The 27,703-nt window shown below is 50.2% G+C and overlaps 1 protein-coding gene across 1 annotated transcript; it reads right to left on the bottom strand.

The window, feature by feature from the left end:
* Positions 1–850: 850 nt before the first annotated feature.
* Positions 851–27,343, bottom strand: Gbx1 (gastrulation brain homeobox 1). Its single transcript, NM_001271453.1, is given in 2 exon segments — positions 851–1,569; positions 26,231–27,343. Coding segments are annotated over 2 exon segments (1,278 nt in total). The 5' UTR covers positions 26,958–27,343; the 3' UTR covers positions 851–1,018.
* Between the last annotated feature and the right edge of the window lie 360 nt (positions 27,344–27,703).

Here is a 27,703-nt window from a genome sequence, read left to right as displayed (position 1 = left end):
CATCCTGGACTTGCCCTTGTCCTAACTATCTGACAGTGGCTTCTTTCAACCCATCTTTTTCTGTAGTAGAAGAGGCCGGTGGGAGCCCAGCTTCACAATGTAAATGGACAGGAGAAAACAGCTAACGTTGCAAGAACAGACAGGCAGTGGGCCTCTCTCTGCCCCAGGCCCTGGCATATAAAATAGAGGAAGACAGAGATGAGGCCGTGTGCCCCTGTAAAGGAAGCACTTCAGGTGGTGGAGCGAGCCTCCTATCCCACCCTAATCACTGACAGGACAGCCTCTTCTATGTAGAGGACTTGGACGTTCTCCAAGCTAAACTGGGGTCTCCCTTCAGTGCCACCTCTCCCAAAGAGAAGATACCAGGAGCAGACAAGTTTGCCTGTTCACAGGAAGAAGGGACACAGTGGCCCAGTGAGAGCAGGAGGTGTGGGAGTACACTGGAGGGATGCTTAGGAGTAACGAGGGAGCTGCTGATGACCACCCCCCCCCCATTGGCCAGTTCCATTTCATGTCCTTGCATGTCCTTAGGCTAAAGAGAGGCAAAGCAGTAGGATGGGACAAAGTGGGTGAGGTTCAAGGAGTCAATTTCACAGTCCCCTTTTGGGGTACAGACAGACAGAGACAAAATAGTTCCATATATACAAACTTTACATAAAATAAATAAGGAACTATGGCCCCAGACTGGTATCACCAGGACCTCCCCCCCTGTCAGAAGTTGCCCCCTCAGGGCACTTAGCTGTGGAACCGGCTGAGTCCTGGGCACTTCATATCCCCACCTCAGGAATCCACTTCTGCTCCAGAAGCTCTCTGGGATCAGAATGAACGCTGCATCCCTGAGACCCCTGGTCCTGAGGTCTCTAGAACAGTCTCTGGCCGAATACTCATGCCGCAGTCCTGGGAACACGCTGGTCTTTCCCAGAACAGAGTCCACCAGGCCCCTCTAGGCTGCAGCACCCAGTGAGTCTTGGGCAGGCACAGGTTCAGATCCGTTGACTTCCGGTCCCCGGGAGCTTGGTCATGGCCGGGACCCCTGCTCCATCTGTTGGTGCTGGCTGCGCACAGCAAACCTGTTGACGTGCACAGGTATGGGCACTACGATCTTGGGGTTTCTCACGGGCTCCCCAGAACGGCTGCTCACATTGCCAGCCTTGATTCGCTTCCACTTGGCCCGGCGGTTCTGAAACCAGATCTTCACCTGCACCTCGCTGAGCTTGAGGGCGTGGGCGATCTGGGAGCGCTCGGTCAGACTCAGGTATTTCTTGCAGTGAAACTCCTTCTCCAGCTCCAAAAGCTGCTCGCTAGTGAAGGCTGTGCGCCGCCTTCGGCTTTTCCCCCCAGGCGTGGTGACCCCTGTGGCCACTGGTGTCCCCTCCTCTGCGCCAGTCCCCAGGCTTCCCTTTAGCTTCGGTTTAGGTCCCAGAAGAGCCCCTGGGCCCCCTGCAGAACTGTCCAGGAAGCTGTCCTCGCTGTCACCGCCTGAGCCTTCTTCCTCCGGCTCGCTGCCTGCTGGCTCTCCTGCTGGGGGCTCCAGCTTCTCCTCATCTGAGCTGTACACCTTCCCCTCTGCTGTGGGGGTAGAGAGGGATGGGGTAGAGAAACGATGGATGAAGAAGGAAGGGCAAGGAGAAGGTGGTTTAGAAAGGACCGGTGAAAGCATGGTCAGGAATGATCAATTGGCAATAGAAAACAACGGAGTCAGAGAGGAAGAGATGGGTCAGAAGGAGACAGGACGCACATCCAGTGGGCAACAGGAAAGGTTTAGGAGAGACAAAGAATGGGAAAACAGTCTTTAACCAGCAGGCTTCACTATGGAAAAGTAAGGAGGCAATGTGGATGACAGTGACTCCTCAACGTTCCCACCACTCCATTGCGTGCTCCCCACAGCCTCCCAGGTACCAAGTATGGTACCTATCCAGGGTTCAGTGTTGAACGTATACCAAGCTTCCAAACCTAGCCCTACAGTCCCAGGGCTGGCTGGGAGGAGCTGCACATAGTCTTTGTGTCCCCCAAGGCGTCCTCTATGGGCCCAAGAGCAAGAGGTACCCTGACTCTCGACTCCCAAGTCTTGTCTGCTTGGTTCCTGTTCTTAATTAAACCTCCCTGTTAGGAAAGCACTGCCCCTCTTTATCTGTGGCCACACCTTCTGTCACTTGCTGCCCTGGTCCCCTGGCTCAACCTTTAATTTTAGCACACTGTCCTCTCTCTCTCCTGCTCAGGCCCTCCTGGCTAAGGTTGCGTGCACAGCACCAACAGAAGCTTCTCGAGGACCCATAAGAAGAGCTTGGTGGGGGGAGGGTTGGGAGGGGAACACCCATAAGGAAGGGGAGGGGGGAGGGGGATGTTTGCCCGGATACCGGGAAAGGGAATAACACTCGAAATGTATATAAGAAATACTCAAGTTAATAAAAAAAAAATATATATATATAATTAAAAAAAAAAAGAAGAGCTTGGTGTGCACAGGGAAGGGCAGAGGGAACAGCAGGGGGCAGAGGCAGACAGGAGAGAAGAAACTAGAGAAGGGAATGTGGGAAGACATTTTTGACTCCCAGTGGGTGACTGTTATCCCAGGGTATAAACATTTTAATCTTCAGTCAGTTCTAAAGGTAAACCAGTCACCGGCTCTATCATATCCACGGATGTCATGACTTCAAATGCTTTCAGGGTTGGGGAGATAGCTCGGCAGGTAAATGCTTGCTGTACAGGCACAAGGAACTCAGTACAGATCTACAGCGTCAACATAAAGAGGAAGTTGGTCAGGCATGGTGGCACGTGCTGTAACCCTAAATATATGTAGGTCAGGCAGATCCTGGGGGCCTACCAGCTAACCAATACGGTTGAAACAATAAGCTCTAGTTTCAGTGAGAGACTCTGACTCCAATAGATAGATACATAGATAGATAGATGATAGATAGATACATAGATGATAGATAAATACATAGATAGATGATAGATACATAGATAGATGATAGATAGATACATAGATAGATAGATAGATAGATAGATAGATAGATAGATAGATAGATAGATAGATAGATAGATAGACAGATACATAGAGACATAGATGGATGGACAGATGGACAGACGGACAGACAGACAGAGTAGATGGCCAAAGAGATGCTATCGTGGGGGCTGCTGTCAACCAAGCCTGATGACTTGCATTCATTCCTGGAGATTCACATGGAGAGAGGAGAATACTTTCAAAAGTTGTCCTTACTGCCACACAAACACTTTAACACATGCACACACACACACACACATACCCAGTGACACACAATTGAAAATTACTTAAAACAGTCAGAAGATGGAGAACCGATTTGAGGAAGAAATCCTGGCGTCGACCTGCAGCTTCCACATGAACCCATGCAGTCTAATCCTGCATAGCCTGCACACGTGTCCACACTACCCACACTCGCACCACACACGCAGTCATCTCCTTTAAATATTTTTTCGGTGCTTCAGTTTTATGAACTCCTTTGTTTTCTGCCTATGGAAACAACAGAAATCCAAAAGACAGCCCACCTTGTATAGGAAGAACACCAGGGCGCTGTAACTTGGGGGTTCAGTGAAGCTACGACTGCATGAAAATTAGGGTTGCACACCCAACCCACATCACACACTTACACTCCCGAGGCATGTTCAGAGCTGAGGCCACAGCTCAGAGCAGACTGGATTCCGGGCATAGTGACTGGTGTGTGAGAGAAGGCATGTACAGAGGCACCCGGCAGGCAGGCAGATGGCAATGGTCCCGGCTTATCGAGGCCCCTCACAGTGGGCCTGTAGTCAGCAACCTGTTTGCTCCCAGTGAGTCCACACCTTGGTCCTTCATGCCTGCTCCTTTTCCTCAGGATCCCTGGAGACTTTTGCCCCCGACTCCATCACTACAGTCAGCATCTTCATGTCGCCCCTGCCCAAGCTTGCAGCAGCCCAGTCAGTCTCCAAACTTCCCATAAGCAGCTTGCTATTCAGGTGCCTCGTGCTGGCTAGAAAAAGTGCCAGCCACCAAGGATGTTGCAAACAAACATGGATGATAAACCTGACCACACTCAGTCAGTCACCCTTCCTTCCTTACCTCAGCCCTGGCCACAGACACGGCAAGATTTAGCGCCTGGGGGCTAGAGAGATGGCTCAGCTGTTAAGAGCACTGGCTGCTCTTGCGGAGGAGAATCAGGGTTCTAGTCCCAGTACCCATCAACAACCATCTGTAACTATATCCAAGAGCTCTGATGCTCTCTTATGGTCTTCATGGGTACTGCATGCACACGGAGCAGACATACAGGCACTCTTATGCATAAATAATAGAATCAAAAGCAATCTTTTGTTGGAAATTCAGAACATGGGTGCACTCCTTCCTCTTGCTAAGGGGTCTTGTTCACATTTTTCTTATTTCCACAGACTCAGATTTCTCAAGTCCCAAATGGAAATCTCAACCTCTCTCCAACCTTCTCACCTAGGCATGCTTCCCCATTTTTAAACTCCACCATGAAACCACTCGTTACTTCTCCTCCCATGGTCCCATCCAACTCCCCCCACCACACACACACCACACACACACACCACACACACATACCACACACACGTACCACACACACACCACACACACACACCACACACACATACCACACACACGTACCACACACACACATACCACACACACGCACCACACACACACCACACACACACACCACACACACCACACACACACACACCATACACCACACACACACACACACACCACACACACATACCACACACACGCACCACACACACACACACCACACACACGCACCACACACCACACACACACACACCATACACCACACACACACACACATACACCACACACACCACACACCACACACACACCACACACACACACCACACACCACACACACACATACCACACACCACACACCAAACACACACACCACACACACACCACACACACCGCACACACACATACACACCACACACACACCACACACACACACCACACACACCACACCACACACACACCACACACACACACACCACACACACACACCACACACCACACACACACATACCACACACCACACACCAAACACACACACATACACACCACACACACACACCACACACACACACCACACACACACACACACCACACACACACATACCACACACACACCACACACACACACACCACACACCACACACACACATACACCACACACACACACACACATACACCACACACACACACACACCACAACACACACACACACACACACACACAGAGACAAATCTGCCTTTCAGATCTGCCCAGAGCTGGGCCCTTTCTCTCCACCTTCTCACCAACCTGGCTCCTTCTAAAGGTTTTCCTATCTTCTGTCCCCACCTGACCCCAGGTCAGAGAGTCCTCTCTGTCAGAGACATCCTACTCCTTCCAGACCAAGCATGGACTCCTTCCTCTGCTCCTTGAAATTGGCTCTTCTTCCTTCATCCTCTTGGAATTAAGATGCTCTTGGGCTCATCTGCTGCCACAACATGTGACACCTTACACTATTCACTTTGTCCGTAAAAGCTATGTCTCAAGCTGGAGAGGTGGCTCAGCAGTTAAGAGCACTGGCTACCCTTCCAGAGGTCCTGCGTTCAATTCCCAGCACCCACATGGTGTCTCACAACCACCTGTAACAGGATGTGATTCCCTCTTCTGGCACATGGGTGTACATGCAGAGAACTCATACATTCATAAATAAGTAAATCTAAAAAAAAAAGCCTATGTCTCTTCCTATTAGAATATAAGCTTCACGAAAATATGGGTTTCAGTCATATCTTATTCACAGGTGTGGCTTTGGTATCTTAAAAATTACCTATAGGGTTGGGGATTTAGCTCAGTGGTAGAGCATTTGCCTAGCAAGTGCAAGGCCCTGGGTTCGGTCCCCAGCTCCGAAAAAAAGAAAAGAAAAAAAAAATTACCTATAAAGTAATCATGTAATAAACACTTAACATAATAAAATGGCTATTTCCAGCAGGTACATGCACTCCCACCCCCATCGATTCCCTTCTTGGTCTCTTCTAAGATACCTGCTTTAACTCTACACAGCCCCAGCACCAGAACAGACCCCCTCTTCTTCTTCTATTACCCTACCCTCTGTCCAGCATGCCTCAGACCTTCCCATACACAGAGGAATGCCACAGGATCTTCAGGTGCTAAGAGAAATGAACAACGTTTCCAACGCCATTACTAAGTTCTGTGGTTTCAATTTTTTAAAACATACTTTGTTGTAATTCATAATATGTTAACAAAATTGTCTCCCAATAGTGCAGTGTTTTAAACAGTGTTAAAAAGGCAGAAACTGGATTTCAGGGCTTGAAGGATGGAATCATTTAGTACAGTGCCAAGCCCTCAGGGGGCGTCCAATAAATCTAAATTGATTATGATTGAGAGGAGGCTCCCAGCTCCTCGGTCTGGCAGAGCCCTTCTGAGATAATCTCATCCATCCCTCTGTCTTCAGACAGACCCAGAAACTCCAGCCCACACAAGCAGGCCACCCTCAGTGCCGCTTTTAAAGCCACACATGGAGTGAGGGTTCATGCCCTCTCTCTGTTTCTTGATCCCGGTGGGACACTGAGTGGCAGGGCCAAGAGTTTCTGTCTGCGCCTTTATGATCGTGACATTGAAGACTCTGATAAGCTACCTCTAGATCAGGGTGGGGGTGGGGCAGCTGAGAGAAACACACAGCCACCAGCCTCAAAGGACAGCTTTTGGAACAATGAAGAGATCCACAAGAGGGGAGAGGGGAAGGGAAACGCAGGCTGCAGAAAGGAGGCTGAAGCCGAGTGAAGTGGCAGAGAAATGAAATGGTGGACCAGACAGAGTGAAAGGAAGGTTTTCCTAGAGACAGAGATGATGGCGGTGGGGTGTTAAACAGTACCGCCCCGCCCCCGAGCACTGACTTGTGAGATGTGCTCTGCTGTCTCTTGCTCTTTGCTCCACCAGAAGAGGGCGCACTGAGAACCGGGACGGGGTCAGCAACCAGGAATGAATGAACTACTCAGGGTACATGGAAGAAGGGCAGGCAGGCAGCCCGCGTAGGTTACCATTCCTCATAACTTAGTTAAGAAGGAAATGCAGGGGCTGGAGATGGCTCGTCACAACCACCCACAACCCCAGCTCTAGTGGATCGGATGCCCTGGTTTGACCTTCTTGGGCCTCGAGGATGTACGTGGTACACGTACACACATGCAGCCAAAACATGCACACATACAATAAAATGAATAGATAAAGATGGGAGGGAGGGAGGGAGGGAGGGAGGAAGGGAGGGAGGGAGGGAGGGAGGGAGGGTAAAATGCATCTGGGTGTGGTGTACACACCTTTAATCCCAACACTTGGGAAGCAGAGGCAGGCAGATCTTTATGAACTCAGGGCTAGTCTGACACACACAGTGAGTCTCTCAGCCAGGGCTGTAAAATAAGACCCTAGTTTTAGCAAGAAAGGAAATGCAAGCTAGTCCCATCGCTCTGCTTTATAATGAATATTAATGGTGAAAGAGTCAAGACAAAAAGAACACACATTTTTGTTGATGACTGAAAACTAGCAGAAGAGGCGAGGCTGTTGCTTCCTCAAGAAGAAGTCTCTCTCAAAGGAGCTCTGTGCCTGGAGCTCACCATGGAGGCCGGGCTGGCCTTGACCTTGCAGCTCCTGTTTCTACCTCCTGAGGGATGCCTAGCTGTCAAACCTTCCTGATGAACTTTTTTCTTTACCAAGTTTGATTTAGAGAAATTGGACTAGATAGATGTAAATTTCCAGATGAAAATGGACTTAGTTAACAAAACAAGATGTAATGTGGTTCAATGTCTTTTTCACTATTTATTTTGATTGTATTGCTGCTTTGCTTTTGTTTTTGTTTTTGTTTTTTTGTTTTGGCTTGGTTTGGTTTTATTTGGAGGCCTTGTCTCTCTAAGTAGTCCTGGCTGTCCGGGTTCTTTCTCTATAGACCAGGCTGGATTCAAACTCACAGAACTCTGCCTGCTTCTGCCTCCCAGGTGCTGGGATTAAAGGCGTGAGCTATCATGGCTGGCTTACATTAACATCTTTTTTATGATTTATTTATTTTATGTGTGTGAGCACACTGTAGCTGTCTTCAGACACACCAGAAGAGGGCATTGGATCTCATTACAGATGGCTGTGAGCCACTATGTGTTTGCTGGGAATTGAACTCAGGACCCCTGGAAGAGCAGTCAGTGCTCCTAACCACTGAGCCATTTCTCTGGCACTACCACCCCGCCCCCCATTAACATCCTATAATGGAAAATAATGATTCTGTGGAGGAAATCTTCAACAAAATGAAAAAGGGTTTCAAATGCGAGTAACCTAGCTGTCCTAGGGAGGTGTCCAAGCAGGCAGAAAGGTCACCTTGTGTGTGTGGACTGGTGCCAGAGTGTGCTAGGCTCCCTGTGAGTCCAGAGCCTGTGGAGAAACCTCTCTGTCTCTGGCTGGTTAGTTGGAAACAGGCAGAGTTTGGATGGTTCGTCATGGAGTTCCTATCCTGGGAACTGGAAATCACAAAGCTTGGACTACAGTTGCACAGAGAGCTGATGCAAGACACAGACACTCATATACACACACACTCACTCTCACATACTCACAGTACACACTCTCACACGCACACACACACACTCGAGTGCACACACACACATGTGCACACACAGGCACACACACATGCACATACGCACTCTCACACACACACTGAATCCAGACACCATACTCACGCTGTGCACACAGTATGCCCACATGTGGACAGTGGCTGCTTCCCACAGCAAGGGCAGTGGCTCCAGAGACAGAGGAGGCCCAGGGAGGGGAAAGACCAAGCAAATGACAACAGGCAATGAAGGAACACTGAGAGGGGGAGATCCAGTGGTTATCCAGTAACAAGTAAGGAGCCCTGGGAGCATACGTGTAATGTTATACAGACCAAGCAGGGATAGTTAGTAACATGTGTGACCGTACATGTGTGCGTGCATAACAGTTAATGAAAAAAGGTCATGAACTGGAGAGAGAGCAAGGTGAGTATATGAGGGGGTTGGGAGGGAGGAAAGGGGCTATGGTGTAATTATATTATAATCTCAAAAGTAAATGAGGAAAAGGCTCCATCAGGCTAGGGAGGAGCTCAACAACCACACACCGCCTATGGGAGCCATTTCCCCAGTGGACAGATGCAAAATGTTGAGGTGGGCGTGGAGGCGCATGCCTGAAATCTTGGCACCAGGGAGGTCAAGGCTGGATGGTGTTGAGTCTGAGGCCAGCCCTGGCAGCCCCAGACTCGCCTGCTAATGGTGGAAACCTGCACTGGAGTCACCAAGGATGAGGAGGTGAGGGAGCATCTTCAGACTTATTCCCGGGAACACTCCCAGAGTGGGTGTTTACAGTGATCCCAGCTAAGACTCCTCCCTACTTCCTAGCCATTCATCCTTTCCCTGGCAGGTGGGGTCAATTCTCCAAAGTACTTTCCAGTCCTCAGAGCCCTAGTCAGCCAGGTGCCATGGCTGAACCCCTCCTCTGTAAGCCAGAACTGTCTCCCATGTGTGACGTACCAGGCCCCTTCCAGCTCTTTCTTTGCTCATCCCTTGGACTCGCACAGGGTCAGCAAGCCACTGTCTCTGGAACTTGATATGTCGTAAGGAGCCTCCCTGTCTTCCCACCCCTCCACATTCCTTGCAGGACATTCACTAGATCACTGCTGTCCTGCCTTGTGACAAGCTTTGTGACAAGCTCGGGGTAGTTCTGAGTCCCCATGTGTCCCGTTAGTTTTTCCATCTCGACACAAACTAGAACTGTCTGAGAAGAGAGACTCCAATGGAAGGACTTCCTCTATTATATTGGCCTTGGGTATGTCTTTGAGGATATTTTCTTGGTTAATGGTTGGGAGGATCCAGACAGCTTTGGGCAGTGGCACCCTTGGGTGGGTGATCTTGGGTTCTATGAGAAAGCAGGCTGAGCAAGCCGTGAGAAGTAAGGCAGTAAGTAAGCAGCCCTCCTCCGTGGCTTTTGCTTCAGTTCTAGATTGAGTTCTTGTCCTGGCTCCCCTGGTGATAGACTGCGATTGAGGCATATAAACCCTTTCCTCCCCAGATGACTTTTGCTCAGAATGTTTAATCGCAACATCAGAAAGCCATACCTTTTCAGTGCTGGCAACCTTTCCGGGTACTCTAATATGACCACTACCCAGAATGCTCTTGTGTAACCTTGGGCTTTCCATGTGTGTTTTCTGTACCTCGAGCCGCTTGCTGCTCGCTCCCCTCTATCGGTGCAGTCGCAGTCACTAGCCCCGTTTCCAGGTAAAGGGAATGGGATTTCCTAAGCCCCACAGCCAGGGACATTGCACCATACCCCTGCAGCTCAGTCTAGGAAACCCCTGCACTCATCCCGGCCCTTCCAGCAAATTCCACCCCACCCCACTTGAGGTCACAGCTCTTTCCCAGCTGCCCCCCTCCACCCTGCAGTAGAAAGTAATTTTTAAGATTTTTGTTTATTTTCATGTGTGTGACTGTTTTGCCTGCAACCGTGTTTTTGTACCACGTGTGTGTGCCTGATGCGCAAGGAGGACAGAACACCAGATCGCCTGAGGATGCAGTTACAGACAGTTGTGAGTCACCAAGCGGGTGCTAGAAATTGAAGCCAGGTCCTCTAGAAAAGCAGCCAGTGCTCTTGACTGCTGGAGCCACCTCTCCAGCCCTAAATAACCCTCTTATCAAATTCAAATGCAACTCTGATTTCCTTCACATACACATAGGCTCTAATTTAATTACCAAATCACACCGAATGCACTCACAGATGAGTCCTGGAATTGCCACAGAGGAGGGCCTGTCACTGAGCACCGTGTTGTTTTTAGCAGGTGAGTTTTCCTATCATTCCCGAGGCAGAATTCCCACCCAAGTTATTCTTGCCCTTGCTAGCTTGGGTGATGGAATCTTACCACTTAGCTTTTCTTTTCTTTGAAAACGTATTTCCTAAGTCTGGGGAGGTTGCTCGGTGGCTAAGGGCACCTCTTGCAGGCCTTCAGTTCTGAGTACCCACTTCAGGTGGCTCACCATGTCTGGGTTCATCGAGGTCCCCTGTGGACATCTGCATTCACATGTACGTATCCACAGGCAGGTGCACACTAACACTCATGTAGTGGTTTGAATAGGTTTGTCCCTCATAGACTCATGTGTTGGAATACTTGGTCCAAGTAGCAGCACTATTAGGAGCTATGGCCTTGTTGGAGGAGGTGTGGCCTTGGAGTGGGTGTGGCCTTGTTGGAGGAAGTGTGTCTCTGTAGGGGATAGGCTTTGAGACCCTCCTCCTAGCTGCCTGGAAGACAGTCTTCTCCTGGCAGACTACCTCTTCTACAAGATGTAGAACTCTCAGCACCTCCAGTGCCATGTCTGCCTGAACACTGCCATGTTTCCCACCTTGATGGTAATGGACTGAGCCTCTGAACCTGTAAGCCAGCCCCAATTAAATGTTGTCCTTTGGGCTGTAGAGGTGGCTCAGTGGTTAAGAGCGCTGACTGCTCTTCCAGAGGTCCTGAGTTCAATTCCCAGCAACCACATGGAGGCTCACAACCATCTGTAATGGGATCTGATGCCCTCTTCTGGTGTGTCTGAGGACAGAGACAGTGTACTTATATATAATAAATAAGTAGGGCTGGAGAGATGGCTCAGTGGTTAAGAGCACCCGACTGCTCTTCCAGAGGTCATGAGTTCAATTCCCAGCAACCACATGGTGGCTCACAACCATCTGTAAAGAGATCTGATGCCCTCTTCTGGTGTATCTGAAGACAGCTACAGTGTACTTATATATAATAAATGAGTAAATAAAAAAAATTAAAAAAAATAAATAAGTAAATCTTTTAAAAAATGTTATCCTTTATAAGAGTTGCCTTGGTCATGGTGTCTCTTCACAACAATGGAAACCCTAAGACAACACACACACACATACACACACACACACACACACACACACACACACACACACACACACAAAATTAAAAGTAAGTTTTTAAAAAGAGAAAGTGTTATGGTGGTACACACTTGTAATCCCTGCATCCAGGAAGCAGAGGCAGGAGGATGCTGAGTTTAAGAGCCAGCCTGAGCTACAGGTTAAGATTCTGTCTCAAAAAGGGGGGAGGGGCTAGGCTGGAGAAATGGCTCAGCCCTTAAAGGCTGGGCTCATAACCAAGAAAAGGGGGTGGGGAAGACTGGAGCTGTAGCTCATTTAAAGGGTTTGACTAACGTACATGAAATCCCAAATCTGATCGCCAGCACTGCATGAAGCTGCATGTTTAGCCACATGGTGAGCTGAGAGCCAGTCAGGAATACAGCAGTCCCTGTCTCAGAAGTTAAGAACACTGCTCTTCCAGAGGGTTTGGGTTTGCTTCTCAGCACCCATGTTGGGCGGCTCAAAAATGTGTTGGCCTTCCTTCTGGGGATCTGACACCCTCTTTTGGCCTCTTCCAGAATCACACTCATCACACTCATGTTGCAGATACACACACACACACACACACACACACACACACCACACACACACAATTTTTTTTTCTAGAGCTGAGGACTGAACCCAGGGCCTTGTGCTTGCTAAGCAAGCGCTCTACCACTGAGCTAAATCCCCAACCCACAAATTTTTTAAAAATATTTATTTATTTATTTTTCATGTATGTGAGCACACTTGTCGCTGTCTTCAGCCACACCAGAAGAGGGCACCAGATCCCATTACAGATGGTTGCGAGCCACCATGTGGCTGCTGGGATTTGAACTCAGGATCTCTGGAAGAGCAGTCAGTGCTCTTAACCACTGAGCCATCTCTCCAGTCCCCACACACACACAATTTTTAAAAATGTAAAAGCTGGTTATGGAAACAGGCTCACTTTAGTATCAAGTTCTGTATTTTCTTCTACTCTGCATCAGCCTTTGAAGGGCAGAAGTTTTCTAACTCTGCCTTCCTCATTGTGGGTCTGTGTCTCAGAGCCTCCCGGGTCTCTTCTCCATCCTCCGATGGCCCCTGAGGAATCCGAGCTTCTTCCCACTAGTATTCCTTCCCCACCCTGACAGGCACTAGATTAGAAGTTGCTTTGTCTTATTTCTGGGCCAGTTGTCTCCCTTCTTTTTCGCACTTTCTTTAGGGCCTCCCCTCTCCTGGGCTGCCCAGAACCAGGTAGCCAGTCAACACATTCCTCTGTGTTTCTGAACTCAGGCTAGCCTGTGGCCGGATGGGACCAAGAACGACATACTATCCCCCAAGCCTTAGTGTCATCCTGAATTGTACACTCAGGGATCTGAAGCAGGGATTGTGACAGTCGAGAGCTGCTGGTGCTGTGCCCTCTCCACCTCTCTCTCTAGATGAAGACAGTGCCTTAAGGGAAGCCAGGGAAGCTTCAGGTCGAGGTCGAGGTCGAGGTCGGAAGACCTAACACCATCTGCAGTTTTGGATGTGTCCAGATGCTGTGTAGTTGCTTGAATCAACAAATGGCTGTCTTTTGTTAAGACAGTGGTTCAGCAGTTAAGAGCATTGCTGCTCTTCTGGAAACCCTAGGTGTGGTTCCAAGTACCCATACCCAGGGTCATGCCACACCCACGTCACAAGTCTGGTTCCAGGGGATCTGATAGCACATGGAACACATACACACACTCAAAACACACACTCAAGCACACACATACATATAACAAAATAATAAATAAATGCTTTTAAAAATCGAGGTTGAGCTATCGTTACAAGCAGTTCATGGGGAGTCACTAAATAAATGCTGTCACAAACCTTTAATCCCAGCATTCGGGAGGCAGAGGTAGGCAAATCTATGAATTTGAGGCCAGCCTGGTCTACAAAGTAAGTTCCAGGACAGTCAGAGCTACACAGAGAAAACTTGTCTAGGCTCGGGGGTGGGTAGTGAGGTAGGGTGGGGCTTTGGAGGTGGAAGCTCTCTGGAGAAGCAGCAGCAGTCAGCAGACTGCAGACAGACCGAACCCTCCACCCCACACCTACAACACTCCATGCAAAACAGCCCTGCCTTGTGCCCTGGGGCTGTTCCTCCACACAGCGCCTTGGCAGGAATTCATTTGGACTTTGAACCTCTCCGTAACCCACCGGCTTTGAGTTACTGTCATCCAATCAATAGCATCGAACTGAAACACACACCTGAGGGCACAGGAGTTCTGAAGAAGAGGAAAGGCAGGAAGGGAGGAGAGATCAGGTCCTAGGGGGGCACAGGAGAGAAACAGAGAGCTTGAGGCTAAAACCGGAGACCACTAGGACGCCTTCAGAAGAGAGAAAGCCACACACATGTACGGGCATGGTGCCTTGCCTCTGTAATCCCAGGACTTGAGAGGCTGAGGCAGGAAGACCATGGCTCAGTGCTAGCCTGGCCTATAAAGTCAGTCCGTACCCTCTCCACAAAGCAAGGGAAGGCAGAGGTCAATTTGAACCTGTATCAGTCCGCGTGGTTTTCCATTCTGCCTGTCTCCTACAAAGTCCTCAGACTATTGTGTCCACCGCCACCCCAGAAATAATGGTACCTTGTTTTATGCCACTCCCGGTAAAGAGATCTCTCACAACAGAATGTTGTAGAAAGCTACCATCTGAGAGCTAAGATGATGATTCTTTACCTTCAGTTAATTAATTTTTTTTTTTTTTGGTTTTTTTTTCGGAGCTGGGGACTGAACCCAGGGCCTTGCGCTTCCTAGGTAAGCGCTCTACCACTGAGCTAAATCCCCAGCCCCAGTTAATTAATTTTTAATTTATTTTTCTGTGTATAGGTGTTTTACCTCAATAAATATCTGTTTACTACATGCACGCCTGGTGCCCATGGAGACCAGAAGACAGCGCTGGATTCCCCTGGTATTGCAGTTCCTAAAGGTTGTAGCTTTCATGTGGGTGATGGGAACTGAACCCCGTGCTCCTAACTGCTAAGCCACCTCTCCAGCACCCCCCTCCCACCCCCACAGGTTCTCATAGCTCTAGGCTAGCCTCAAACTCTTTACTGTTTGTTAAGGATGACCTTGAGCTTCTTTTTTTTTTTTTTTTTTTTGGTTCTTTTTTTTCCCCGGAGCTGGGGACCGAACCCAGGGCCTTGCACTTCCTAGGCAAGCGCTCTACCACTGAGCTAAATCCCCAACCCCGACCTTGAGCTTCTAATCCTGCCTCTACCTCCTCCCAGCTTAGATTCAAGGCCCACACCGCCACACCTGGTTCTGGGATCTGGCTCCGGGCTTTCTTTATACACGCTAGGCAGAGTCTGGGGCTCAGCTACACCCACAGCCCTCAGCCGTACTTCCTTTACGCCCAGCACTCGGTGTAGGGCCTTCCTGTTTGTAACGGAGAGATAGCACCACAGCCCTCTTTCTCGGATAAAGGCCACTGGGGCCTCACAGGTTAACCTTGAGTGTCTTCCTCAAAGCAGCAACCCTGGCTCTGAGCTCATCACTCCCAGGTACAACCTGTGATGTTCCAGTGTTATCTGACATAAAGGCTGAACTGGACAGGCAACCATAGAAAGGCCAGGCCCAGACTCTCCAACCCAGCTAGCATCTCCTGCTCTTGCCGCCCTCCTCCATCCACACCAGGCACACATGAAACCCACACCCAGTGCTCAACCTCACAGCCATCTCCTCAGTCTCTGATCATTAACCCAGTCTTAAACCCAGGCCTGGCATCACCACACTATGTACAGAGCTGGCCTGCCCCTGCCCAGCTGGCTACTCCACATTGGGAAGCGCAGAAGACTCCTTGTTCAGGGTGCCTTTAACATATATTAAATATTACACACACACACACACACACACGCACGCACGCACACACACACACATGCATGCACGCACCCATGCACATGCGTGCACACACACACACACACACACACACACACACACACACACACGGGTATCAGTATCAGATGAGGCATTAGGTCATCTAGAAGAGTTACAGATAGTCGTGAGCCACCACATGGATGCTGGGAACTGAATCCAGGTCCTCTGCAAGAGCTGCAAGTGATCTTAGTGGCCGAGCCATCTCTCCAGTCACCATCCCTGCCCCCTTTAATAAAAGAATCAATAGAGGTAACCTTAAGGATCAAGCAGAATTGTAAACCAGGCTTGGTGGCTTGCACGTCTAACCTCAGCTAATGGAGAGGCCACGGCAGGTGAGTTATGAGCTGTGGGCTAGCCTAGAACTGTGAGAGCCACTGAATCTTTTCAATAAATGGACAAATGAGCAAGCAAACAGGAGGCTCAAGCACATTGAGAGCCCAGTGCCTGTACAGCCAGAAACCGTTAACCATAACTTACTCCAAAGCCCTGATTTCACTGAGGAGGCAGGAGAGAGGTGATGTGGCCAACGTCTCAACGTTGTGTCCGTACGCAGGATTCCGGCACTCGGGGCTTTGCACAGTCCCTCCCTACAGCTCCCCATGAAAGTTCTAGCTTCACCACAACCCCTGTTCTGACCCCCCTTTTCTGCACTTCACAGTTTGGAAAGCTGCTGCTGCTGGTCAGAGCGTGTTTTGTTTGTCTCACCCTTTGACCAGCATGGGGCTGTCTCTCCCGAGGACACCTGAATTCAACCATCTCCCTTAACCTGTCTTTTCTCAAAACAGTCCCCACTGCCAAGAGTGCCTCCAAATTCCTCCAAGCTGGTAACTCTTCCCCTATGTTCAGAGTTTGACAAAGGCTGCCAGCCCCTCCTGTGCAGCAGGAACCCAGGCTTCCCCTCTTCTGTGCACACACGCGGCTCATCTCTACCTCCAAGGCCAGCTCACACACAGCCACTTCTCCCCACCCAGCCAGCCTTTGCCTCATACCCTCTAAATCAGCGATTGGTTCTTAGCCTTCCTAATGCCGTGAGCCTTTAGTCCAGTTCCTGGTGCTGTGGTGACCCCCAACCACAAAATTGTTTTTGGTGCTGCTTCGCTACTGTAATTTTGCTACTGCAGTGTGAGTATCTGTGTTTTCCAATGGTCTTAGGCAACCTGTGAGACAGGGCTGTTCAGCCCCCAAAGGATGGAAACCCGTAAGTTGAGGACTGCTGCTCTAAGTAATGTCCTCGCTTCTACCTCAACTCCTCTCTCGGCATGCCCACACGAATCTCTTTCTCTGTGATTCCGATTTCCTGATGTCAAGTCAGCTCATGGAAAAGACCCAAAAGACTGCAGCTTCTTAGAGCAGCCTCGAGCTCAACACAACACTTTGCTCATAATATTATCATAGCCTCCCTCTCTTCTTTCCAACTGAAATATTTCCATCATCATCACGCAGCAGCAGCATCTGGAGCACTGAGAGGGAGGTCGCTGTATAGTCCTCGCTGGCCTGGGACTTCTATGTAAACCAGCCTGGCCTCAAACTCACAGGAATTCATCCACCTATCTATGCCTCTGGAGAGCTGGCATTAAAGGCATGCACCACCTGCCCAGACATTATTCTTGTTATTATAATTATTATTTCTTCTCCTCCTTCTCATCCTCTCTCTTCTCCCCCCTTCTTTCTTCCCATATCTCTTTTGACACAGGGTCTCATGTAGCCCAGGCTGACATCAAACCTGTTCGAGAACAAAAATATCCTTGAATCCCTCCCTCCCTGTCTGGCTGGTTCCTCCCACTGTTCCCAGTACAATCTTCCTGCCCCTTACTCTGAGAGGAACAACTTTCTTCCTGACCCAGGAAGTGGTGGCACACACCTTTAATCCCAGGCAGAGGCAGGAAATCTCTGAGTTCCAGTCAAGCCTGGTCTACAAAGTTAGTTCCTGGATGGCCAGGGTTGCACAGAGAAACCCTATCCTCAAAAACCTAAAAAAAAAAAAAAAAAAAAAAAAAAAAAAACCAAAGGAAAGGAATTCTCTTCCTAATCTTCTGTAATATGCACCTCTACAGCTGTGTGTGCATCACAGAAGCTACTCATCCCCACGAAAATCCATGCAGCACAGCGCCATTCCAATCCCCCAGCAAAAGTCTCCAGGGCTGCCAGACACTTTGAGATTTGTCCCTCCTTTGGGGATCTTCATGAACTTTGTACCATGAATTCCCTGGGTGGTAGATAAAACCAGCCAGCCCCTTCTCAGCTATGAAACAGAGTACATGTTTATACTAAAATCACAGTGACAGGAGCTGGAGGGGTGGCTTGGGGGCTAAGAGTGTTTACTGCTTTTGGAGAGGACCGAGGTCAGTTCCTAAGCCATGTGTGGAAGCTCACAAGAGCCTATAACTCCAGGTCCAAAGGATGTAAATCCTTCTACCTTCAGAGGCTGTATTTATGTGCAAATACATGTAGTCACATACATATACATGTCATTAAAAATACAATTGTATTATTTTATTATGTGGTAAATTTTAAGGCAGAGTCTCTCCAAAGAATGTAAACTTTCATGAAACATGTTTCTATCCATGACAAAAACTTCTTAAGACAATCATGGGGGTTGGGGATTTAGCTCAGTGGTAGAGTGCTTGCCTAGCAAGCACAAGGCCCTGTGTTCGGTCCCCAGCTCCGGGAAAAAAAAGTGTATTCTTAAGGGTTGGAGAGATGGCTCAGCAGTTAAGAGCACTGACTGCTCTTCCAGAGGACCTGAGTTCAAATCCCAGCAACCACATGGTGGCTCACAACCATCTGTAATGGGATCTGATGCCCTCTTCTGGTGTGTCTGAGGACAGCTGCAGTGTATTCATATACATAAAATACACAAAATCTTAAAAAAAAGAAAAAAAAATAGAATCTTTAAAAAAAAAAAAGACAATCATGATGTTTTGTTTCACGATCACAAATTAAAGGACATGCTGATTTTTGGTTCGGAGTCAGTAAAAGCAATGACGTCAGACTCCTTGCAGGAGGCCTTGGGAGTTCAGATCCCTCTTTGAACACTTGGTCTAGGAATTGAAGGAGTAGCAGAGGCCCCTTTATTGGCTGGGTGTGACGCACACCCTTAGTCCAGAAGCAGGTAGATGAACATGAGTCCAAGGTCAGCCTGGATGATATGGCAAGCTCCAGGTCAGCATAATGAGTTTCTGTCTCAAAAACAGATAAACAACACACATGCATGTACACCCGCACATACACACGCAGATACACACATGCACATATGCGCACACACACTTGTATACACCTATGCACATACAAACACACACACACACAAGCACCTCAATGAAAACTTTTGATCTAGATGAGGAAGGTAAAGCCTAAAGTAGTTATGTGACAGTGGCTCTCCCAAAGTGTCAAACATACACGGCCTACACTAGGCATACAATAACATAGTCTCTGATTGGAGCAGGTGTGTTATCAAAATTACACAGCAAAATAGTGACAAAACTAAGACTGGACTCTGTATCAGAGCTGCCAAGTAAATGATCCTTAGTCACTTTGAGCTAATGCACCATTTGCCTTTTTAAATTTTTACAATTACAATGTTTATTTAGTATGTCTGTGTGTACATGAGCATGGATGACATGTGTGTGTGCATGAGCATGAGTGACATGTATGTGCATGAGCATGGATGACATGTGTGTGCATGAGCATGGATGACATGGGTGCACATGAGCATGGATGACATGTGTGCACATGAGCATGGATGACATGGGTGCACATGAGCATGAGTGACATGTATGTGCATGAGCATGAGTGACATGTATGTGCATGAGCATGGATGACATGGGTGCACATGAGCATGGATGACATGGGTGCACATGAGCATGGATGACATGGGTGCACATGAGCATGAGTGACATGTATGTGCATGAGCATGGATGACATGTGTGTGCATGAGCATGGATGACATGGGTGCACATGAGCATGGATGACATGTGTGCACATGAGCATGGATGACATGGGTACACATGAGCATGAGTGACATGTATGTGCATGAGCATGAGTGACATGTATGTGCATGAGCATGGATGACATGGGTGCACATGAGCATGGATGACATGGGTGCACATGAGCATGGATGACATGGGTGCACATGAGCATGAGTGACATGTATGTGCATGAGCATGGATGACATGTGTGTGCATGAGCATGGATGACATGTGTGCACATGAGCATGGATGACATGTGTGCACATGAGCATGGATGACATGGGTGCACATGAGCATGAGTGACATGTATGTGCATGAGCATGAGTGACATGTATGTGCATGAGCATGGATGACATGGGTGCACATGAGCATGGATGACATGGGTGCACATGAGCATGGATGACATGGGTGCACATGAGCATGGGTGACATGTATGTGCATGAGCATGGATGACATGGGTGCACATGAGCATGGATGACATGTGTGTGCATGAGCATGGATGACATGTGTGTGCATGAGCATGGATGACATGGGTGCACATGAGCATGGATGACATGTATGTGCACGAGCATGGATGACATGTGTGTGCATGAGCATGGATGACATGTATGTGCATGAGCATGGATGACATGGGTGCACATGAACATGGATGACATGAGTGCACATGAGCATGGATGACAAAGCTTTTGAGACCTGGTTCTCTCCTATCACCATGTAGGTCCCATGGATTAAAACTCAGGGCTTCAGACTTGACAGCAAGAGCTAATACCATCTCTTACTTGTCTTTTTAAAAAGTCAGTGGAGTTCTGACCACAGGGACACACATCATCAATGCCAACATTGAGGAGGCAGAGGCAGGAGGCTCTCTATGAGCTGAGGCCTGACTGGTTCCAGGTCAGCCAGGGCTACATGGAGGGATCCTATCTTGGGAAGGGGAGAGGAGAGGAGAGGAGAGGACAGGACAGGACAGGAGAAGACAGGAGAGGACAGGAGAGGAGAAGAGAGGACAGGACAGGACAGGACAGGACAGGAGAGGACAGGAGAAGAGAAGCAGGTACTCCTTTAATCCCAGTACTAGGCAGGCAGAAGCAGGCGGATCTCTGTGAATTCGAGGCTAGCCTGGTCTACAGAGTGAGCTTCAGGACAGCCAGGGCTACACAGAGAAACTCTGACTGGGGTGGGGGGGGAGAAAGAGAGAGAAGGAGGGAGGGAGGAAGGGAGGGAGAAAGGAAGGAAGGAAGAAAGGAAGAAAGGAAGGAAGGAAAAGAAAAAGTCATTGGAGAGTTGTCTGGGACTGTAACATCAGAGGTTCAAGATCGGGCTGGAGAGATGGCTCAGTGGTTAAGGGCACTGACTGCTCTTCCAGGGGTCCTGAGTTCAATTCCCGGCAACCACATGGTGGCTCACAACCATCTGTAATGGGATCCGATGCCCTCTTCTGTTGTGTCTGACAGCTACAGTGTACTCATATAAATAAGATAAAGTAAATTTTAAAAAAATAAATAAGTGCAACGTCATTTTGCACACAGTGAGTTTGAAGCCAGCCTAGGATACATAAGACCTTGTCTCAAAATAAAAAACAAAACCAGCCAGCGAGATGGCTCCATGTTAGAAACACATACTGCTCTCCCCGGCACCATGCCAAGCATTTTACAGCTACCTGTCACTGCAGCCTCAGGAGACCCAACACTCCTCTGTCTTCTGCACACACGTATGCACATAATTTACAAATAAAAGTAAAATATTGTAGAGAGATAAAATAAAAGTACAAAAAGTCAATGGAACAAGTCTGAGTCCTAAATACACGGAGGTAGGCTCAGGCAGATGGAGTGCTGGGAGCTTGAGACCAGGCTGGGCTACACAGTGAGTCTGAGGTCAGCATGGGAAAACAGAATGAAAAACCGTTTTTAAAAAACAAAACAAAGCAAAAAGCCAGCGGAACAAGCACTCTCTCTGTGCAGCTTCTCAGAAGTTCTAGGAAAATATACTCCGGGTCTTTGTCACCTGAAACAAAACATTCCCCGCTTGTTTAGAACAGCGGAAGTCTCTGGCTCTGCAGCACACTGTTTCCCATTTCCCTCTCACAGGTGACAGTCATCAATGAATGGTCATCTGAAGATGTCCCCTTGCCTCAATCAGGCGCTCAGCTTAGAGCTATCATCGGCCCTTGACTGGCACACTCCTCTGAAGTTTCCTGGTCGCCTTTGTGATCACCATTATTACTGCAATCTCCATTTGGAAATTAATAAATCCTTTCCTGCTCAGTTTTGAAAAGACGATGCTCACGACACCGGCATCTCTCAGTCTGGTCCCTCACATACTGAGGTCCTTTAGGCCATCCCTAGCTACAAAAATTCTAATTAGTTCAGCATCCAACGTGGTGTCCCGCCTCATGTTAGTCTCTCTCTGCGTTTCCATCACCCATCTAATGGTAATACACGGCGTACCCACCCCCACCGTCTAAGCCTTCAGGTGGTCCGACCTTCCAGTGGAATACTCCAAATACTCTCATTTTGAAGCTTTGGTCTGCGTTTTCCCCAGAGGACAGTTGATTCCTACACACACACACACACACACACACACACACACACACACCAGCAAACAGCATCCTTCCCAGTCATCAGCTGAGTGCCGCACAGCCTTCCCATATCTGGCACACAGGATAGCTGTGCCTGAGCTATCTCATCCTTCAGACCCTTGGGACCGGCTCTGACCCTCCCAGTTGGGGCTGGACCTGGTCTTGTCCTTGGGAGCTCCCTGCAGTCTTCTGCATATTTCCTGGGGTGCTAAGGACCTGCCACCCCATCTCTTCCTCCATCACTTTCATTTGCCTATTCTTTCAGATCCTTGGGGTATGGTCACCATTGGCTCCCGAAATATGTCAGCTTGAAGAGAGCCAAGGTGGGAGTGGAGAACAGTGGGTTTCAAACAGTGTAAAAAGAGGATACAAAATATGCCATTCAAATTTATATGGATTAATGCTGAAGGGTATTCTGGGTGCATTTGATTAAATAAGATTGTTATCGCCCACTGCAGCCTTTTCCTTTATCTTTTTAATGTGACTAGTGGAAACTTTTAACATATAGCTTCCTTGATAGCTCTAGTAGTCAGTTGTCACTTCTTTGGGTTCTTCTTTTGGCATGTGCATGTGGGATAGTGTGTGTGCATATGTATGTGTACATGTGCATGTATGTATGTGCATGTGTGTGTGAGTGTGCATGTGTGCATGCATGTGTGTACATGTGTGAGTGTGCATGTGTGCATGTGTGTGCATGCATGTGTGTGTACATGTGTGTGAATGTGCAGGTATGTGTGTCCATGCATGCGTGCGTGCGTGTGTGTGTGTGTGTGTGTGTGTTTGTGTGTTTGTGTGTGTACAAAACTCAATACCCTGCTCTGTGTTGGGTAAGCATTCTACCACCCCAGACTATTTATTGATCCATATTTAATCCCTGCTACCCATTCAAAATCCTCTTGTCTTTTTCACTCCTATTAAAAGGCTGCCCTGTTAGCCCTACTGCACCCACACTCCAAACCTAGGACTCTCTTGAATCTACCACACTCAATGTGCTTTCTATCCATCATTTATTCACTTAGGTTTTCTTTTCATTGCTAACATAGCTTTCACCCCTACACTCAAACTATAATGCATTTCTGGGACCTTTCTTCCTCAATTCTCAGATAATGACATCTTTCTTAATTCTTAACTAATTGAAAAAAATTTCTGTGATTCCCAAAGAATAGAACTTTTTCATTCTCCGAACTGGCCTATCTTCATGGTAAGTTTTTCTTCTTTTCTTTTTATAGATAGGGTCTTAAGTAACCCAGGCTGGTTTCCAACGTAATATGTAGCTATGGTTGACTTTGACTTCATCTGCCGGCCTCTACCTCCTGGTTACAGGTGCCACCATGCCTAGCTATCCCATTCAACAAGTGTGGGTGACCAATAATTTCGGCCAGTGCCATCCAGCTGTCTCTACCAGGAAAGCAACTCTTCTTCTGTCACTTTAAGGACTACACTGCTCCCAGACTCTCTCCTGTGGAGGTTCCTGTTTCAACACACACAGCCTGCCCAGCGCCACATCCTCCAAGCCATCCACCATAGAGGCTCCATGTCTCACCCCTCAGTGGCGTGTGCTCCCATCCCCTGGATGGATATAAAATCCTAACATTTCAGACTCACACCTAGGAAGGTAGGTGAGTGGTCGTCAAAGGGCTGGGACAGCCCTGCTGAGGGAGAAGTCACAGGCCAGGACCCCGCCCCTGTGACCCTCGGTGTTTCCCTCGAGCCTGCCTTCCTGACAGGTCTTGTAGCCTCCATGGTGATACTACCAGAGACCTTCCGGGGTGGGGCATGACCTTCAAGACAGAGACTGTCAAAACTCCGCTTCGAGGTCTCTCTCCCGTTATTGTGCCAACAAAGCCCTTTCTCCATGCCCCCCACTCTGGATTATAATTTATTTTTTTAGATAAGGAAATAGGTTCTTCCTCACTTTCCTTGTGTCGCCAGCCACCAACCGCCCTCAGGCCTGAAACCCTACCTAGGGAATAGAAATACTCCTGGTACTGAAACTCAGTCCTGCTCAGCACCTTCCTTCAGCTTTCAGCTTTCCCCCGGTTCTCAGTGACAGAACTCTCTTCCTCAAACACTTTTTTCAACGACGTTGCTCAGTTACCTTTCAGCCCAGCCCAACTTCCTCTCCCCACAGTCTGTGCCCCGTTTGCAATCTCCAGACCCCACCCCTTCCACAGCTCTCTCCAAACACCACCACCACCACCACCACCACCACCACCACCACCACCACCACCACCACCACCACCACCACAGGTCTTTCCTTACTTCTTTCTCAGTATTTCTCTTCTGTCCTTTCCCTCTCTGTCCATATATTTGGTTTAATTGCCAGTGCTGGGCTTATTTCAGAAAAGAACCTCCGTTACAGACAGAAGGAACAGAGGGGCCCTGGTGGTGTAGGGATGAGGGTTGCTCTCCCGTGGTAAGGGCACACCCTCTCAGTTCTGTTCCACCTGTGGGTTCCTCTCACCTCCCTCCAGCTCTGGGTTTTCTTATGTGTGCCTGGGGCTGCTTCCTGCCCTGTAGCCTCCACAGCATCTCTGCGGTATCCAGCCCTGCCCTCTTCCCTGCGTCTGAGCCCTCCCAATCCTTCCTTCTTAGGAGCCTCCTGCTGCTTTCCCTCCTCCAAGCTCGGCCCTGCCCCCTACTCCTCAAGATCCTGTCTCCTATCTCCAGTTCAGCTCTCTCCTCCTAAGGAGATGCCGCTCTGACTTCTGATCCTCTTTGGTCAATCAGTTTGGAAAAGGAATTAACAGATGAAGCCCCATAGCCAAAATGTCCGGAACCAAATTTAAAAAGTAGATGGCAGGCTTCCTGACAGCCACCGGCATCTGAAAGAGTGAACAGCGCTGAGGGCTGTTTCACGGCATGGGCTTGCCATCAGGAATTGCCTGTCCTAGTCAGTGATTCTTGGACCCTCTTCTTGCCTCTGTTGCGGTCAGCCTCCAAATCCTTCCGGTCCTTCCCATCCCAACCTAAGCGCCACGAACTGTGGAGCCGAAGTGGGCTCGTCCTAGTGTGAAGGAAGTTTAAGCTCTCCACCCTGGCACGGGCGATCTTTCTTAATTAGAACTCGTCAGATTGCAGAAGCCTTGATCTTGGCACACCTGGCTCTGCCTGGCTGGGAGAAAGCCTTCGCTTTAGGGTAGATACTGAGGTCAGGACAAGAGGGCTTCAGGGGAATGGATTCTGATCGGGGTTCATTTACTACACCCTGTCTCTGTGGAGAAGGCATCCTCCCCGGGAGAGCCAGGGCTCTTAAATGAAGGCTCAGCTGAATCTTAGCAGGATTCTCAACTCCAAGTCTTTATGCCACACCCAACTCTGCCAACCTTTAGCAACTCCAGTCTTGCCCAGCTCTGGTCCCGTACCCTACCTGGTTCTCCAACCTTTAGATCTAGTTTAAAGGAGAACTCGAGAGCGACCTCCGCTAACGGGAAGCCACAGGCTCACCAGGCCCTCCTTGTGCCCTGCATCCCTAAAGCCCATGCCCACCGTTTGAGTGTTGAGGACTCTATTCAGAATGTGCTCCCGAGTACTAAACTGACAATTGCTCCAACAAGCTGTCACCCTAGGGTCCTGCTGGGCCCCTCAGGAATACAACCCATGAGAGGAGAAAAACGAACGGATTCTGAAAGAGACAGGGCAAGGCTTGGGGACTAGATGCCGAGAGAAACGTGCTGCTGGTGAGGCTTCAGGAGCTCCGGGGCCAGAGCAGGGCTTTGGGACATGGAGTTGTTCAGGACCGAACTCCGTGTACGCTCTGGAGTCCCACACTCCAGGACTCCAAGCGGATGGAGAGAGTTTTGGACCGGTCCCGGGTCTGGGACTTCCTGACGGTCGAACCCGTGTCGGTCCCAGCACTTACCCGGCAGACTCGGGAAAGTCTCTGAGAAGTGCGGAGGCGGGGGCGGCGGGGGCGGCGGAGGCTCAGTCACTTTCTCGCGCGCAGGCAGCAGCTCGTCCGCATCCAGCGCTCCGTCTGTGCGCCGGGCCGGGGGCTCCGGGTTGCTTCGCGAGACGGTGGAGGCGGCGGCGGCGGCGGCGGCGGCGGCGAGCTCCGGGGGTCCGTAGTAGGCGTCGGGGGGCTCTGCGAAGCTGGGCAGTGCAGTGGTCAGCGCCACCATCGAGGGCACCGCCTGGCCCAGCCCCGCGCAGAAGGTGTTGCTCAGGCGGCCCGCGAACGAGGCGAGCGGGGCCAGCGGCGGCAGGCCGGCGGGCAGCGGCGCCGGGGCCAGCGCCTGCGGCAGCACGAGCGGCCGGTAGGGCATGAACATGGGGTAGCCAGTGTAGAGCAGGTGGCCCGAGCGCGGCGGCGGCGGCCCGATGAGCGAGTCGATGGAGAAGGCGGTGCCGGGGCCGCCGCCGCTCCCGCCGCTGCCCCCGGGGGCGCCGCCGCCCGCCGCTCTCTGCATGGCGCTGCCCGGGCCCCGCCGTGCGCCCGGCGCGGACACGCAGGGCTCGCTGCGGGCGCGCGGGCCGAGGTAGCGGCGGGGCGCGGGCTCGGCGCAGTGTGGCTCCGGCGCCGCGCTCCCTCGCTCATAAGGAGGGAGGGGGCGGGCGGGCGGGCTGGGGGTGTCGCCCTCCGGACTCATCCATCTTCCTCAAATTACGCTTCACTTGCTCCCTCCGCCCGCCGCCGCGCCCGGCTCCCGCGCCCCGCGCCCCGCGCCTTCCCAGTGGCCCGGCCGGCCCGGGACCCCGCCCGCCCCCCGCGGCCCAACCAACTATTATTAATGCAGATTGATGAGGCCGGACCCGCCGCTTTGTGAAAGTTTGCGGCGGGCGAGGAGGCGGCGGCGGCAGCTGGCCAGGTCCCCTCCCCGCGCCCGGACCTGCTCCCGGCTCAGCCCACAGGACCCGGGCTCGGCGCGGCTCGAAGGGCGAGAGGGGCGCGGCGGGGCGGGGCGGGGGCGCGTGGGACGCCAGGAGCGACTCAGGGCGCACGGAGTGGCGATCCGTAGGAGTCAGGACGCGGCGCGGGGCAGCAGGGGGCGCGCTCTCTGCCCAGGGCCCCGTGAGCGCCCGGGGCCACTCGTGGGCAACCGCTTTCCTACAGTCTTCCCCGTCCCTTCGCACTCTCTGTCCGGGACTCGATTCTCTAGGCACTGGCTCTCGCTCCTTCTCCCTCATTTCTCTTCCATCGCCAACTTCTCGCTTCTGCGGAAATTCCTGGGTGTTCACACGGGGCCAAGAACTTACCCTTCCCCCTCCTTCTCCTTTACCCCTCCACCTCTCTTCCACCCTCCTTTCCATTCTCTTTCTTCCTCTCACTCTTTCCTCCCTTTTAGCCTCCTTTTAAATTCCTATTTCTCTCTTTTTTGGTTCTCTATCCCAGTCT

The sequence above is a fragment of the Rattus norvegicus genome, chromosome 4, assembly GCF_021556685.1.
Source record: "Rattus norvegicus strain SHRSP/BbbUtx chromosome 4, alternate assembly SHRSP_T2T, whole genome shotgun sequence".
In the NCBI taxonomy this organism is placed as follows: Eukaryota; Metazoa; Chordata; class Mammalia; order Rodentia; family Muridae; genus Rattus; species Rattus norvegicus.
Note: the sequence above shows the minus strand (reverse complement) of the source record. Positions and strands in the feature narration are given on the sequence as shown.